The sequence below is a fragment of the Acanthopagrus latus genome, chromosome 22 (assembly GCF_904848185.1).
Source record: "Acanthopagrus latus isolate v.2019 chromosome 22, fAcaLat1.1, whole genome shotgun sequence".
NCBI classification, from domain to species: domain Eukaryota; kingdom Metazoa; phylum Chordata; class Actinopteri; order Spariformes; family Sparidae; genus Acanthopagrus; species Acanthopagrus latus.
This window is the reverse complement of record NC_051060.1, coordinates 5,278,242-5,291,264: the sequence shown is the minus strand read 5'-3', so window position 1 is coordinate 5,291,264 and position 13,023 is coordinate 5,278,242. Positions and strand designations below refer to the sequence as shown.

Here is a 13,023-nt window from a genome sequence, read left to right as displayed (position 1 = left end):
TGAATTAAACTTGCTCATACTTTCAGATCTGATACCTATGAGTGCCCCCAATCCTCTTAAAAATGTCCCTTTAGGAGTCCTGTATCTATATATTGAGAGCTATAAAGCATGTTGTTTTCACCTATGACCGTTTGAGGTTCTACCCAGCACAACTGGACTTATTTCTTAACAGTTATACAATGAACATCTTTATCTTGGTTTAAGTGAGTATGCACTGTAGAAAAGACAACCAAGACTCCCATCAAAGAAAAGTAAACAGTAGCAAATGAAGGAAACCAGCGCGTAGAAAGGCTGACCAACATGTCATGTAATAAAGATGTCCAATTCCATGTGACAGCTCCATCATTCAAACAAACGTCAGGCGGGCAGCTGCTGTGAAACTCCCCACTCTTTGAGCCAATTTGTTACATGGAAGCTGTGACTGTGCTGCTCCTGAACACTTCTCTTTGTTGACATAAAGTCATTATTATATAAGAATTATATAATCTGCAATCAAAGCTGGTGTGAGTCACATTCTGCACTGGCAGACCTGGAAGCGGCCTTTGGCAAAGTAACAGAGTGATTAATATTTGGCTTTAAGAGGGTGAAACAGCATTTGAGAGGAACTCTTCTTACTTGTTTAAACTTGACTACCAGATGTTCAGGGATGGCTAATGATTTCAGCCCAAAGAAACCATTTCAAAGTCAATTTTCGTTTATGGATATGTGACGAAAAACACGCTTGTCTAGATTGTCCTCATGTGAGAATAAATAAGTCATCTGATGCCTCAACTTGGGCAAAACAAATCCTAAGTTTTCATCTCTGCAACCACTATTTGACCCAGTTCTAATAGTTCCACATGCAGGACCTCTCTCTCTTGGAAGATCAAAAGGTGGACATGTGTTTAACACATTGAGGCAAAAAGTAGGGTTCGGCTCAAATAGACACGCTTGGAAAAGTGACATGAAAGTAACTGTGTGCATATGGACGACTATTGGTGCTGCTCTGTGTCTTCCCCCAGCAATGAATATGGTAGAGTAACATCTGAGTGCTGTGGCAATTAATGTTTTTTTACTCACTAGAAATGTTCTACATCTAAATCGTTGACTGGTGATCTCATTAATAAACTTAAAAGGATAAAAAACATTCAATACTGTTCAGTGTACATATACAGAAAAAAAGGTACTATCACAAGACAGTTTTACATGCTTGATTACACTACAAGGCCGTAGCTTTTCATTTGAAAATTGAACCTCGATCAATTTATAGTGAAGAGTATAGTATAGTGTGGTGGGACGCTAAGTGGTGGTGATACTGAAGTCATGTGATCATGATTTATAGCCAAACATTAGCTGTTTACCTTTGGTGGTCATGTTCTCACTCAAAAAAATCATAAGTGGTCTTCATCTGTGAAGATTATCTTGCTGAACAAAACATGTCATAAAAACGTTGTTTGCCACAGAGCTTGTGATCGGCAATAACCTTAATTCAATTGAAAAATCTCATAGGCTTTTTGTCAAGGTAACCAGGATGATGCTAACTTCCAGGTTGGCCTACAAAAATCTATGCAGCACTCTACTGAATTGTACATTAAGCTAGTATGCCTAATGCTTGCATGTGCGACGGATAAAACAAAGCTAGCACACTAAGTATTAGCATGCAGCTTAACAGACTATTCCCACTACTTAACTGCTTTGCTATAAGCTCAGTTGTGATAAACAACCTCGTCCTTAAACCAATTTGTAATTCCCAGGAAATGATCCTTGATGCAACCCAGAACAGAATTAATTAAATCTAAATTACAACCGACCATAAAAAAAAAAAAAATTGTTCAAAAGACCTTGAACAAAGTACAGTGTCATAGAGGATAAGAATAATACTACTCACGTCTCTGTTGGATGTTGCGAAGTTCTTGCTCGATCCTCAGGCAGATGGACTGTGTGAGTTCTTTGGAAATTCTCTGGAAGGCATCGAAGTCCTCTACGGTATACACATGGGTCTCAGCAGGCTTATTGGCGATGGCCTCCAACTCTGATCGTACAGCATCCTTGACACCCACCGCAAAGATCTCCACATCAGAATTCCTCAGCTTGGTGGCTGGATCCCGGAAGGCGTCGGATGACTTCCCATCAGTGATGAGGATGGTGACACGAGGAACGTGGGCACGGGCCCCTCTGGAGGCCTGAAAGATCCTCTCTCTCACATAGGTCATGGCCCTGCCGGTGTTGGTTGAACCGCCACGGTAAGGGAAAGTCCTCACAGCCTTGACTACGGCGGCCAGGTCATGGTGAGTGTTCAGGTAGAACTCGGTGTGAGGGTCCCTGCTGTACTGGACCAAGCTGATCTGAACCTTATCTGCCCCGATGTCAAAGGAGTTCACCAGCACCTCCAGGAAAGCTCTTACTTTAGCAAAGTTAGCCAGACCAATACTGTAGGAACCATCAACGAGGAGCACAACATCGGCCTGAACATCCACGCCAAGAGAACATTCTGGACATTGGATTAATAAGAAGATAATACAACGTTAGCTACCACTAGCTTCAATGATAGCACACTGAGGTCAGTAAGAGGCACAATTCTACATTATAGCTACCTGAACTATATTGCACTTAGCCAATACAGCCATTGTGTCAAATGATTAAATCAACCATTGATGACATTATGTTGTACTCACCCAGCGATACTGTAACTGGCTGTGTCTTCTGCATGGTCATGATGGGGTCACTGGGCATCAGGCCCTTCAGGGCATACAGATTGATCTGGTACTCTGTATCTGGAGAAAGGTCTCTGACCACCACCGATGTCTGGCCCGGGCCGACATACAGCTCCTGCCTCTTGCTGCCGGTCATCATGGGGATCATCTGCACCTTGTACCCTGTAACCTCTCCAATAGAGGCGTCCCAGGTCACCCGTATGGACTTTGATGCCGTCTCCAGGACTTGGAGGTTAGAGGCTGGCTCGACAACTGAGAAAAATCAGAATTACAGTATTATCTGAATGTCATTGTGAAATAATTTTCAGAAAAAAAAACAAAAATAGCGAAGAAAAAAAAATCAGGTTATAGTACACTGTATATCAAAACACTTAAAGGAATAATTCATGTTTTGGAAGCATGCTTAATTGTTCTTTGTCTGAGAATTAGATGAGAGGATTAAACCAATCTCATATCTGTTCATTAAATATAAAACAATCTTTATGCCAAGCTAAACTAGCTGCTTATAGCCTCATATATACACACATGAGAGTGGTTTTGATCTTCTCATCTAACTCCCAGCAATATAAAGAATAAGTTGAACTACTGATTTAAGATTAAGTGCAAAGGGAAACTGAAAACTTAAAAATGAAAATGTTTGAGACAGATGTGGTATTTCTTTCACACACATCTCACCTTCTAGTCCGCTGACGAGTGAGCTGAGCTGATCGTCGACACCAGCGCACATCTGAGTGATGAACTCTTTCTGCACATTCTTGATTGAGTCAAAGTCGGCAACACTATAGATATGACTTCTGTGAGGAGTGGAGGCCATCAGTTTCATCTCCTGTTCGTCAGCCTGTTGGATACCTATAAAGAACAAAGAATTTAAGTTGTGGTGGATGCACAACATGTGATAATTGATGAAACATCTTAAAGTCGCTGGCAACATGTGACTGTGTCAGAGGTAAAGAGTGAATTTGTTCCAGATCTACAAATACTGTCTTGAATTAGCAATCTGTAGAGACGTGAACTGAAACATTTGTTTTCCACATTAGCGCATAAAAGTTCTCCAGCCACCAATCGACAATAGAAAGCCTCAACTTTTTTTTGTTGTTATTCAACTGGCTGGAAAGTCTGACAGCACGGGCAGTAAATATGAAACTGGTTGGACTCCATTGTAAGGGCGGTGAGTTTTACAGTTCTATATTCTTTTGTAACACTGACGCCATTAGTAAAGCTGTGAGTCTTTACAGACGATAGTTTATTCAAAGATTGACTCAGTGGTATTTTTGAGTACTTTAACTCCATTACTCTGCTTCAGCACAGTTCTGAGCTTGATTATATCCATTATTGAGAGACTTTGCCTACTCTCACTTCTTTCACTCACTTTTGGAGGCAATTCTTGCTTTTTTACTCATTTCTCATTCATTACAGATTAAGATTTGTACATAAACTTTGACCACAAGTTAAAATCATCAAATATAACAAATCTCTATTCATTCTTCTTTCTCTTGTCTTTGGTTCTGTTTCCCGTTTCCATTCCTTCCCTATGTTTTTTCTTTGTCATTTTAACACCGTGGTTTTAATACTTTTAGGATTATGCTCTATTTATTACTGTTTTTAAAATCATTTTTTGAATATCTTCCACACTCAGACACTCAGTTGTTTTGTTTTTTTTCCACAGATGTGAAATATTTTCCTTTAGTTAATCACACATCACTGATTTCCGTGCACAAATTTCACCACTCAAATATTTTTCTTTCACTGTGGCTGAAAGGAAGCCAAGCTCTTCTGTGATTTGTGAAAACTCCAGTAACTAAGAGCATATTTCATGTTTGACTAAGCACTTTTCAATCAGTGACCTGTTTTTCAGCGACTGAAGAAGATGAGCTGTTATTATTATTTAACCACCAGCCCTCTTTAACACCATGGCAACAGCCCACTTCTGTTTCTCCGTCCTGAGATTATGGAAAGTCTGACAATGAAGCCTTAGCGTAAACATACATAATACTTGCTATCACTCGCTTGTAGTGTTAATGATCTAGGAATTTCATCTTCTGCCCTTTTACGTCCTCACAAGTTGCTTTTGCTAGTCGACAGTTAAAAGCATCAAAATACGAATGGAAAATGTAAGATGTGGAATGTCATAAACTTGTTCTGGCTATGTACCGAGGACAAAGATCTCCACCCCCCTGCTCCTGAGCTGCCTGGCGTAGATCTCCACTGGATCCTCAGATTTGCCATCTGTGATGATCACCAGCACTTTGGGAAAATCCTTCCTGGCGCCGGCCGCCTCACTGAAAGCGGTTTTAAGAACGTAGTCGAGGGCATCACCTGGAGCAAAGAGACAGGCAGGAGGGAAGTTTGAAGTAATGCAAGCTATTCTATATCAAGTTATAGGAAACAACATGAAGTTGTTATAATAATACAATAGCTGCAGAAACATTAAAGGACATTAACAATGTACCTGTCCTAGTGTCTCCTCCTTTGTATGGCAGCGAGCCAATGGCCCGGAGCAGCGACGGTCGGGTGAAGTGTGTGTTTAGGCTGAACTCTGGCCGTACGTCATTGCTGTATTGGATCACGCCCACTCGGGTTTTGTCCTCTCCAATCTGAAAGGCGCCGGCCGTCGCTGAGATAAAGTTACGGATGTATTTGAAGTTCTGCTTGCCAACACTCCAGGAGCCATCCACCAAGAACACCACGTCGGCGATGGCGCTGAAAGAGCATTCTGGAAAGAGGACAAGAGACAGTGGAGGAAATATGTATGGGGGCACTTCTGAAATGTAGTCCATAGAAAGAGAGAGAGACAAAGAAGGATGGAAAGTGTTGACTGATACTTGTTTATGGTCGGAAATTTGGTATTTCTGTTCAGTGGCTCATGTCATAACTGCCAAGCAGCCTGTTATAAGTTAGGCTTTAATGGCAATGTAGTTGGTCCATGGATGTCTTTTGGTCCAGATTCAGACACCTAAAAAGCTATTAGACTGATGCGCTTAAGTTCAATATAGAGATTCATCCTCCCCAGAGGATGAAATTGGTGATGAGTTTGCACATGACTGGCCTTTATCTCAGAATATATAGCACTTTTAGTTGCCTTTAAAGAACGGTATTAATGTTAATGCCACCGTTGTGAATACAACTAGATTGTTTCCATTTTCCTCAGAGTAGCAACTGCCGACAACAAAGAACAGAATGTGAATTTATTAATTAATGTAAAAGTGAAAGCAGATAGAAATGCCAATGGTCTCTTTATTCTATAGCCATCACACTGTGCCATCAGCATTTAATTCTTGTGATAAGTTAAAGCAAAAAACACAAAAACACAACTAGATCTTGATAATAATGTCATAATGTAATAATGTTATGACGGTTTCCCCAAACAGCTTTTGAAGCTCATCATCGATATTCTCTTTTCGATTGTTCAGAATCCTTTAGGAGCCGTTCGGTCCCACTAGATGTCAGGTTGTAGCGTTGTAGGCTGAGGTACAGGACTGCGCTCTGCTCGCTTGGAGTTTCCGTTTGACTTTCCTCTCATGAAAAGCAGGAAAAATCAGCACAAGCTCGTCATCATCTGCAGAACTGGGCCAGGGCAGCAGCAGTGCTCTTGTAAATCAGGATCTGTAATGGTTTCCACTTCTCTCAGCACTTCGGGGCTGGGCCTGCTCCCCCAGCTCCAACAGTGGCCTCCCGCCCCGCCCACGACCCCCGCACTGACTGAGCATGCGCAGCTTCCTCCATATTGGCATAATTGGCCGGCAGGGGCCCAATCCGATGACCGAATACTTTAGAGATTTATGGGAGCCTAATTTTGATTATTGCTATACAATGGGGTGTTGTGTGGTAGGAGCCTCCCATCGCTGCTGAGCTCAGGCTGAGGGACACCGCCCAACAGGGAAGAAGAAAGTTCGAGGACAAAATGTGGGAAAGTCGAGGAAGAATGGCGAAGACCTGAATGCTAGTAACTCATTATGTCAGCGGTGATGGAAACCTCTCGTTAAGGTTCAAAGTTAATGAGGGAGAGGACTTACTGACTGAATCTGAAGCGTCTGGTTTCCTGGATGTTCCTCTTGAGCTCCCACTTGACTCGACTGAAAGACAAAAACACATTCATGCCATTACAATAGTTACAGACAATAATATAATCTTATCTGTTGCTGAAGCTATCCTCAAAAGACCCAAACCTTCACTCGAACATCATCATGTGAACTATTTTCTGTCAGTAACTGTTACTGTTTTCCTTTAACAAATAGCAGAGCACTCAAGCTGGATCAAAACCCGTCTTTTGTGGCCATACGTAGGATTTCTTCTCCCATCTGGGGGTTTCTTGTGCAACATTTCCTACTCATATATACAGCAAATGTGCAAAATGAGCTCCCAAATGGTGAAATTAGAGAGTTGATGTCATAGTTTCTGACAGATTTCCAGGGAATCTCCAGAGCTCTGATCATCAGTGTTTGCAGCTGTGCCAAGCAGACGTCCCCACCAAACTGCATTGGGATGGAAATCTGAGTCACCACTCATTTACTGATCCATAAGCAATGATAAATGACAGTTTAATGTTTACTAGTTTTTGTATTTCAACCAGCTGCAGCTGCCCATCCTATCTTATTCGTGTCCAGAGTTGGAGCATTAAGTGCTTCACCTCATTCTGCCTCTTTCACTTACTATATCAGCAATCCCTGGCCTTTTTGGCTCATGACGCCTTCGAATAAACCAATATCTATTTATGCAGTCCAGATGCCTTGATCTGCATACAAATAGCACCAATTTAGACTTTCAAATTGCGTGCAGTGCAAACGCCAAATTTCAATTTTGCATGCAGGTGATTCTAATCCATCCAATTAAGTCTGTGGAAAACAGATGCCTGAAAAAGGTCAGGTGATGTAGTAACGAGAGTGGGAAAGTCCAAGGAGATCAGGGGTGATGGATGGGTCAACAACAAACACAGGAATTCCACCACTGCAGACCACAGGAAGTTCCCATCCCATGAGAAATGGCTTGAACTTAGGTCCAGTTAACAGATGTAACGCATTCAACTCACAGAAACGCACATTACAAGAATAACCTCATCTTTTTTACTGCAAGCACTACGTTTGTACTCTTTCTTCTATGTGTATACTTCCTGCTTACAATCTGTGAAGCTGTGTTACTTGTACTCAGATAGATGAGGCCATGTTGACTTCGTCTTCATCACAGACTATGGACATGGATTGTAAACAGTTAAACAATCTATGAATAATGTTTTTTTTTGTTATTATTTGAAGGATTTAAAGAGGCCCCAAACTCAATATTCAAGCAAACATTTGAAGGAAGTTATACAGAAATTGATGGTTTAACTGTCTGTGTTTATTCTGAAATTGACAAACTAAATGGATGTTGTGTTGAGACTGTTGTTTGGTGTTATTTCCAGGATCCAGAATGAAATTAATTCACAAAAAAATTGTCTGAATGTTTTAATGATGACCATGAGATATGATCATAAGCTCAACAACAGCTACTTGAAGGTGGTGAGATTGTTTTCTCTTTCTTTATTTGAAAATGTGTTAAAGAATGTACATTTTCTAAAGAGCTGCACTGCATGGGAAAACTGAAATAATGATGCAGAGAGCGGACGACATGATGGAAACAAACGCCGTCGGGGGTTCCTGTTATTTTGTCCACTCTCTTTATGGGGTCTTTAGTAACATTACCAGCCAGATTGGTTTTAAACTGAAGCAGGTTGTCATCGTGGTTACTTCCTGCCAGAACTTACCAGCTGCAGACAAACTTTATTTAGCATTTGGATAAATATCTGTTGCTACTTTACACACACACACTCACACACTTCGGGGCACAGTGACTCACGTGTGATCTGGCCGGTCATGGGCAGACTCTCCTCTGATCCAGCGTACGCAGATATTGTTACGGTATAATCCACATCTGGAGTCAGGTCTGAGATGGAGGTCTTAGTGGCAGATCCAGGCAGAGTAAATTCTTTCGCTGGTTCTTCTACAAGAATGCACAGAGTCAGAGGGAAGCTATTAGGAAAATATTGCATTACTTCATTTCTCCAAGAGTCAAAACAGGGCTCCAGAAAAACCTGATTCCGACTGTTGACCCGAGGACTGGAAGAGCCGCATAAACAGACAACAACAGTTTGATTCAATTTAATGAAAACTTTCCGCATTACTAGGAACCAAAACACATTAGTTTAACCCTTAAATGCCCAAATCTTCCATTGAGTCAAGTGCAGTTATTCATTAAATGATGCCACCGCTGCACATAGTGTACAGTTCATGTGTTGACTCTTTAAGTTTGGAAATTATTGATGCCTATTTTAAAGAATTATTAATGTGAAAAGACTAGATTAGATTCATACAAAGAACATCAGATATATCACCTCAAGCTCTCACGATACTCATAACGTTAGTTATGCCAGTTCAGTTGACAGTACAGTTACACCTCTCAGTTGTTAGCTGTCTCAGTTAGCAAAGCAAGTGAATGTAAATATGTAAGCTAACATTATATCTGTCACCTGTCTAATTAAGATAGCTATGGTAGGCAATTCTGCACACTAACATTAGTTCTTTCAGTTGCCAAGTTTGTTTTAAATGTCTGATACTGTTATACATGAAAGCTACATTAAATTGTTAAAATGCAGACAAAAATCTGTTCTGTCAGTTAGCTACTTTTGTTAGCCAACAGTACCTACCAATAACACCTAGGTTAGCTGTTACGGGATGTAAAGCGAATATCAGTCTGTCAGATAACTGGTTTTGTTAGCTGACCGTTAGCTACATCTGACAGTTAAAGTACTGTTAAATATGCAAGCGAAAATTAGTTGCGTCCTTAAGCTGTACAAGTTAGCCAACAAAGCTTATCAGTTACACCTAGCTGTTATTGCCATCGCCATGAATGAATGTAAATATGCAAGTTAACATTAGTTCTTTCAGCTGGTTAGTTAAGATAGCTAAAAGTCGCTAACTAACATGTATGGGAATCATATATGCAAGCTAACGTTAGTTCGGTCAGTTGCCAAGTTTGGTTAGCTAACTGTCAGACCTGACATTTATTGAACGTAATGTTAAATATGCGAGCAAAGATTAGTTCTGTCGGTTAGCTGCTCCATTTAGCCAAAAGCACTTAATATGCGTCGCAGTTACTGAAGACAGACATTCACTCAGCAGCGCCTTCTGACTCAGTTATACACATAAACCTTGCCTTGCCTTGCCTTCTCTGTGCTCTCCGGATTGAATGTCGAATATCCAACTGAAAAATAACCTCGCCGCGCTTTGAACTAAATATGCAAGCTAATGTCAGTTCTGTCAGTCAGGTGGTTTTGTTAGCTGATAGTACGCAACAGTCCCACCTGAACGTGATTACATTAAAATGTGCACTGTAACTTTAAGCTAGCAGTTGCGCCAGGTGGTTGCTGAATTTAAATACAAGCTAATTATATTTCTGTCAGTTAGCTGCTTCAGTGTGGTAAGTGTGGTTAGCTAATAGTACCTAACAGTCACACCTGACAGTTACTGAAAGTTAATAAGCAAATTCTTTGTTACCTGGTTTAGTAAGCTAAATACATAGCAGTTACAGAATACAAATATGCAGGCTAATGTTAGTTCCGTTGGCCAGCTGGTTCAGTTAGTTAATAGCATAGCATAGGGCTAACGCTAAGATTCTGTCATTTAGCAACTTTGCTAACAATACATTAAAGTTACAGGTAATGCTAGTTAGTGTGTAACAGTTAAAAACAGCATTTATTGAATAAAGAAATGCAGGCTAATGTCAATTCTTTCAGTTTGCTCTTTCAACTAGCGAATAAAAAATGGTTACATGCAGCCATTACTAAATATAAATGCTAAAATTATGTTTGGTGGCAAGTTCAGTTTGCCAACAGCCTAAATCTGACATTGAACGCAAGCTTTTTTTACGTATCTAGTTTAGTTAACTTATAGTCATTAAAAGTTAGCTACACCTGTCAGCAACTGAGTATAAATGTAAGCTAATATTATTTGTTTTAGCCAACATTACATTCCAAGTTAAACCGAGCGGGATTTTAATTTATATTTTCAAGCTTTCTGTCAGTTACCAGTTAGCACAGTTCAAACATTCGGAGTAACGCCTAAATACTGCTCGGTGTAATTAGCCTATTTAGTAGCAACTCTAAGAACAAGTCTGTGTGACATGCAAATCTCCGCTCACCTAAACATAAATACCTCTAACTAGTTTGAACATACGTGGGCGCTGTTGCAACTAGCTCCCGCGCTTTGCGTTGCATTGTCAAAGTTGAAAACGTGAGGACGATGTCTCTCCTAACCCCATGCTGCCTAAAAGTCTGAAGCGCACTGTTGTCTCAAATGTAACTGTTCACTGTAGCATTAAGATTTATTGGAACTAAAGGTAGAAAAAACACCCCAACGCTACGATTATTATACAACTCAACAAGTTCGTTTGCAGCACCTGAAACGACCCTCGAGCTGTCTTTTTCAAATCATCCCAGCCGTTTAATGAGCCTCCGCTAGACGTGACATCCGCACTCCTGAGCTAAACTCGTCCTGACAACCTTCGACAGTGATAATGGTTTTTTTTTCTTTTCCCTCACCCCCAGTTTTATTTTGTCATTAGGAGCTTCTGGAGCCAAACATGTGTCTGCAGATATCTCCAGATAATTGTCGGGGGGAGCGTTGAGTCTTGCCGGGGACTGTCGATGTCTTAGAGTTTTTTTTTTTTTTCGGCGCTCGGAACGTTACGGCCTCGGCAGGACGTGACTTGCCATTTTAATGATGCTACCCACCTGCATCCGAGGTCACTTGTATTCTGTAGCCCTCTATCCTCGACTGGGGCCTGCTCCACATCATCTGCACCGTGTTCTCATTTAAAATCTTAAACCTCAAGTCCGATGGGGGGTCGACTGCGAGGGGGGGGAACAGAAGAAAACACAGTTAATCCCCGCAGCTGTAGGAAGGTGAATGTATTGTGATATGAAGCGTATAAGGATTTTTTGTTTTTGTTTTTTTGTTTTGGCCCCAACAGTCGACACTTCCAGGGTTGGAAGTTTGACACGTTCGACGGTTGGAGCGAACGACACAAGACAAACCAAAACTACAGATGTGAAGGAGGGAGGGAAGCCATTTCAGAGATGAAAAATGACCTCCGTTTGAGCTGGGGTGGCCGGCAGCCACGGACAACAAACTCAAGCGAGAACACAGCGAAGACAACAAACACAACGGAACAACACAACACTGTCTTCAAAGGGTTTCGACACATTCAAGGGATGATACACACACACGGCGGGAGGAGGAAAACTGATGACATTTTGGACGTGGTTTAGTGTTACGGAAGCCAAAAAAGGCCATAAGTGACTAAAAAAAAGATTTTAAAAAAATACTGACTTAGCTTACTTACTGACACAGCTCTTAAATATCTATTTGAATTGGTGTTCTTGGAATTTTCTAGGTCAAGACTTCAAATGTTGGGCTTCACAAAAGTTTAATAGTTTCAAGATCTTCAGATTCAATCGGCCATTTTCAGTTCTTAAAACCAAGGTTGGGTTTAAAGAGCAACGTAAGATCAGTTTTTGAGAGAACAAAACTTTTGACCTTTTGGGAATTCAGACCACATAAATTCAGATGCTATGAACGCAAAAAGAAAAAGAAAAAAAAATAACAGTAGTGGTGAGATGTTCCAGTCTAAGGCCTTTCTTTGCTTCCATACATGGCACTTTAACAGGACATTTATGTGATTTCCATCCCAAAAAAAAAAAAATCAAGTTTCTGGATACTGGAAATCACCAGCTACGTCAAATAAAAATGAAAAGTTTCCGTCCCTGTCGTCAAACTACAACATGGACCAGCCGACATCCAGGCAGACTGTCCATGACCTCAATCCAACTCGTGATGTTGAATTGACACACAGCAAAAAAAAAACAAACAAATAAAACAAACAAAAAACCACACACAAATGTGATGAACCTCTGAAACTGTATTGATTATACAATGGATAAAGATCTGCTCGATCACTTTCACTGTCTCCATTGCAAACCTCGCAAAAGATGACACGATGCCGGTGAAGACACGTGTACGTCTTTTTTCTGCTCGTTCATCCCCCCCCCCCCCCCCAAAAAAAAAAACTGCACCAGAGGTTCTTAAACTTCTCGAAGTCCAGGTCCAAATCTTTTTTTTCTTTAAATGCCAATGACAGAATCTTTTTTTCCCTGCTTTTGTCTGGAGGTTCAAAACCGATCCTTCGGTGATCTGGAGCGTAGTTTAAGAACCGCTGGTGTTTGTGACGTTAACCGACAAACAAGAGAAGAAGAGCACACAGACGAGCTGGTGGTCACTGACGTGGACGATCATGCACGTGT

The 13,023-nt window shown here is 40.9% G+C and overlaps 1 protein-coding gene across 9 annotated transcripts in view; it reads right to left on the bottom strand.

Annotated features, from left to right (window-relative positions):
• Window positions 1–13,023, bottom strand: part of col12a1b (collagen, type XII, alpha 1b) — a 141,028-nt gene that overhangs the window by 124,193 nt on the left and 3,812 nt on the right. For 7 of the 9 annotated variants that reach the window (XM_037085513.1, XM_037085510.1, XM_037085509.1 and 4 more), the window contains 8 exons: window positions 11,455–11,571; window positions 8,523–8,666; window positions 6,707–6,766; window positions 5,143–5,406; window positions 4,845–5,009; window positions 3,369–3,542; window positions 2,655–2,945; window positions 1,868–2,470 (listed from right to left, as the gene is read on the bottom strand). In XM_037085513.1, coding sequence (XP_036941408.1) covers window positions 1,868–2,470; window positions 2,655–2,945; window positions 3,369–3,542; window positions 4,845–5,009; window positions 5,143–5,406; window positions 6,707–6,766; window positions 8,523–8,666; window positions 11,455–11,571 — 1,818 coding nt within the window. Of the gene's footprint in view, window positions 1–1,867; window positions 2,471–2,654; window positions 2,946–3,368; window positions 3,543–4,844; window positions 5,010–5,142; window positions 5,407–6,706; window positions 6,767–8,522; window positions 8,667–9,369; window positions 9,570–10,219; window positions 10,354–11,454; window positions 11,572–13,023 lie in introns of those variants that run through there. The other 2 variants (XM_037085512.1, XM_037085511.1) reach the window with 2 other exon arrangements.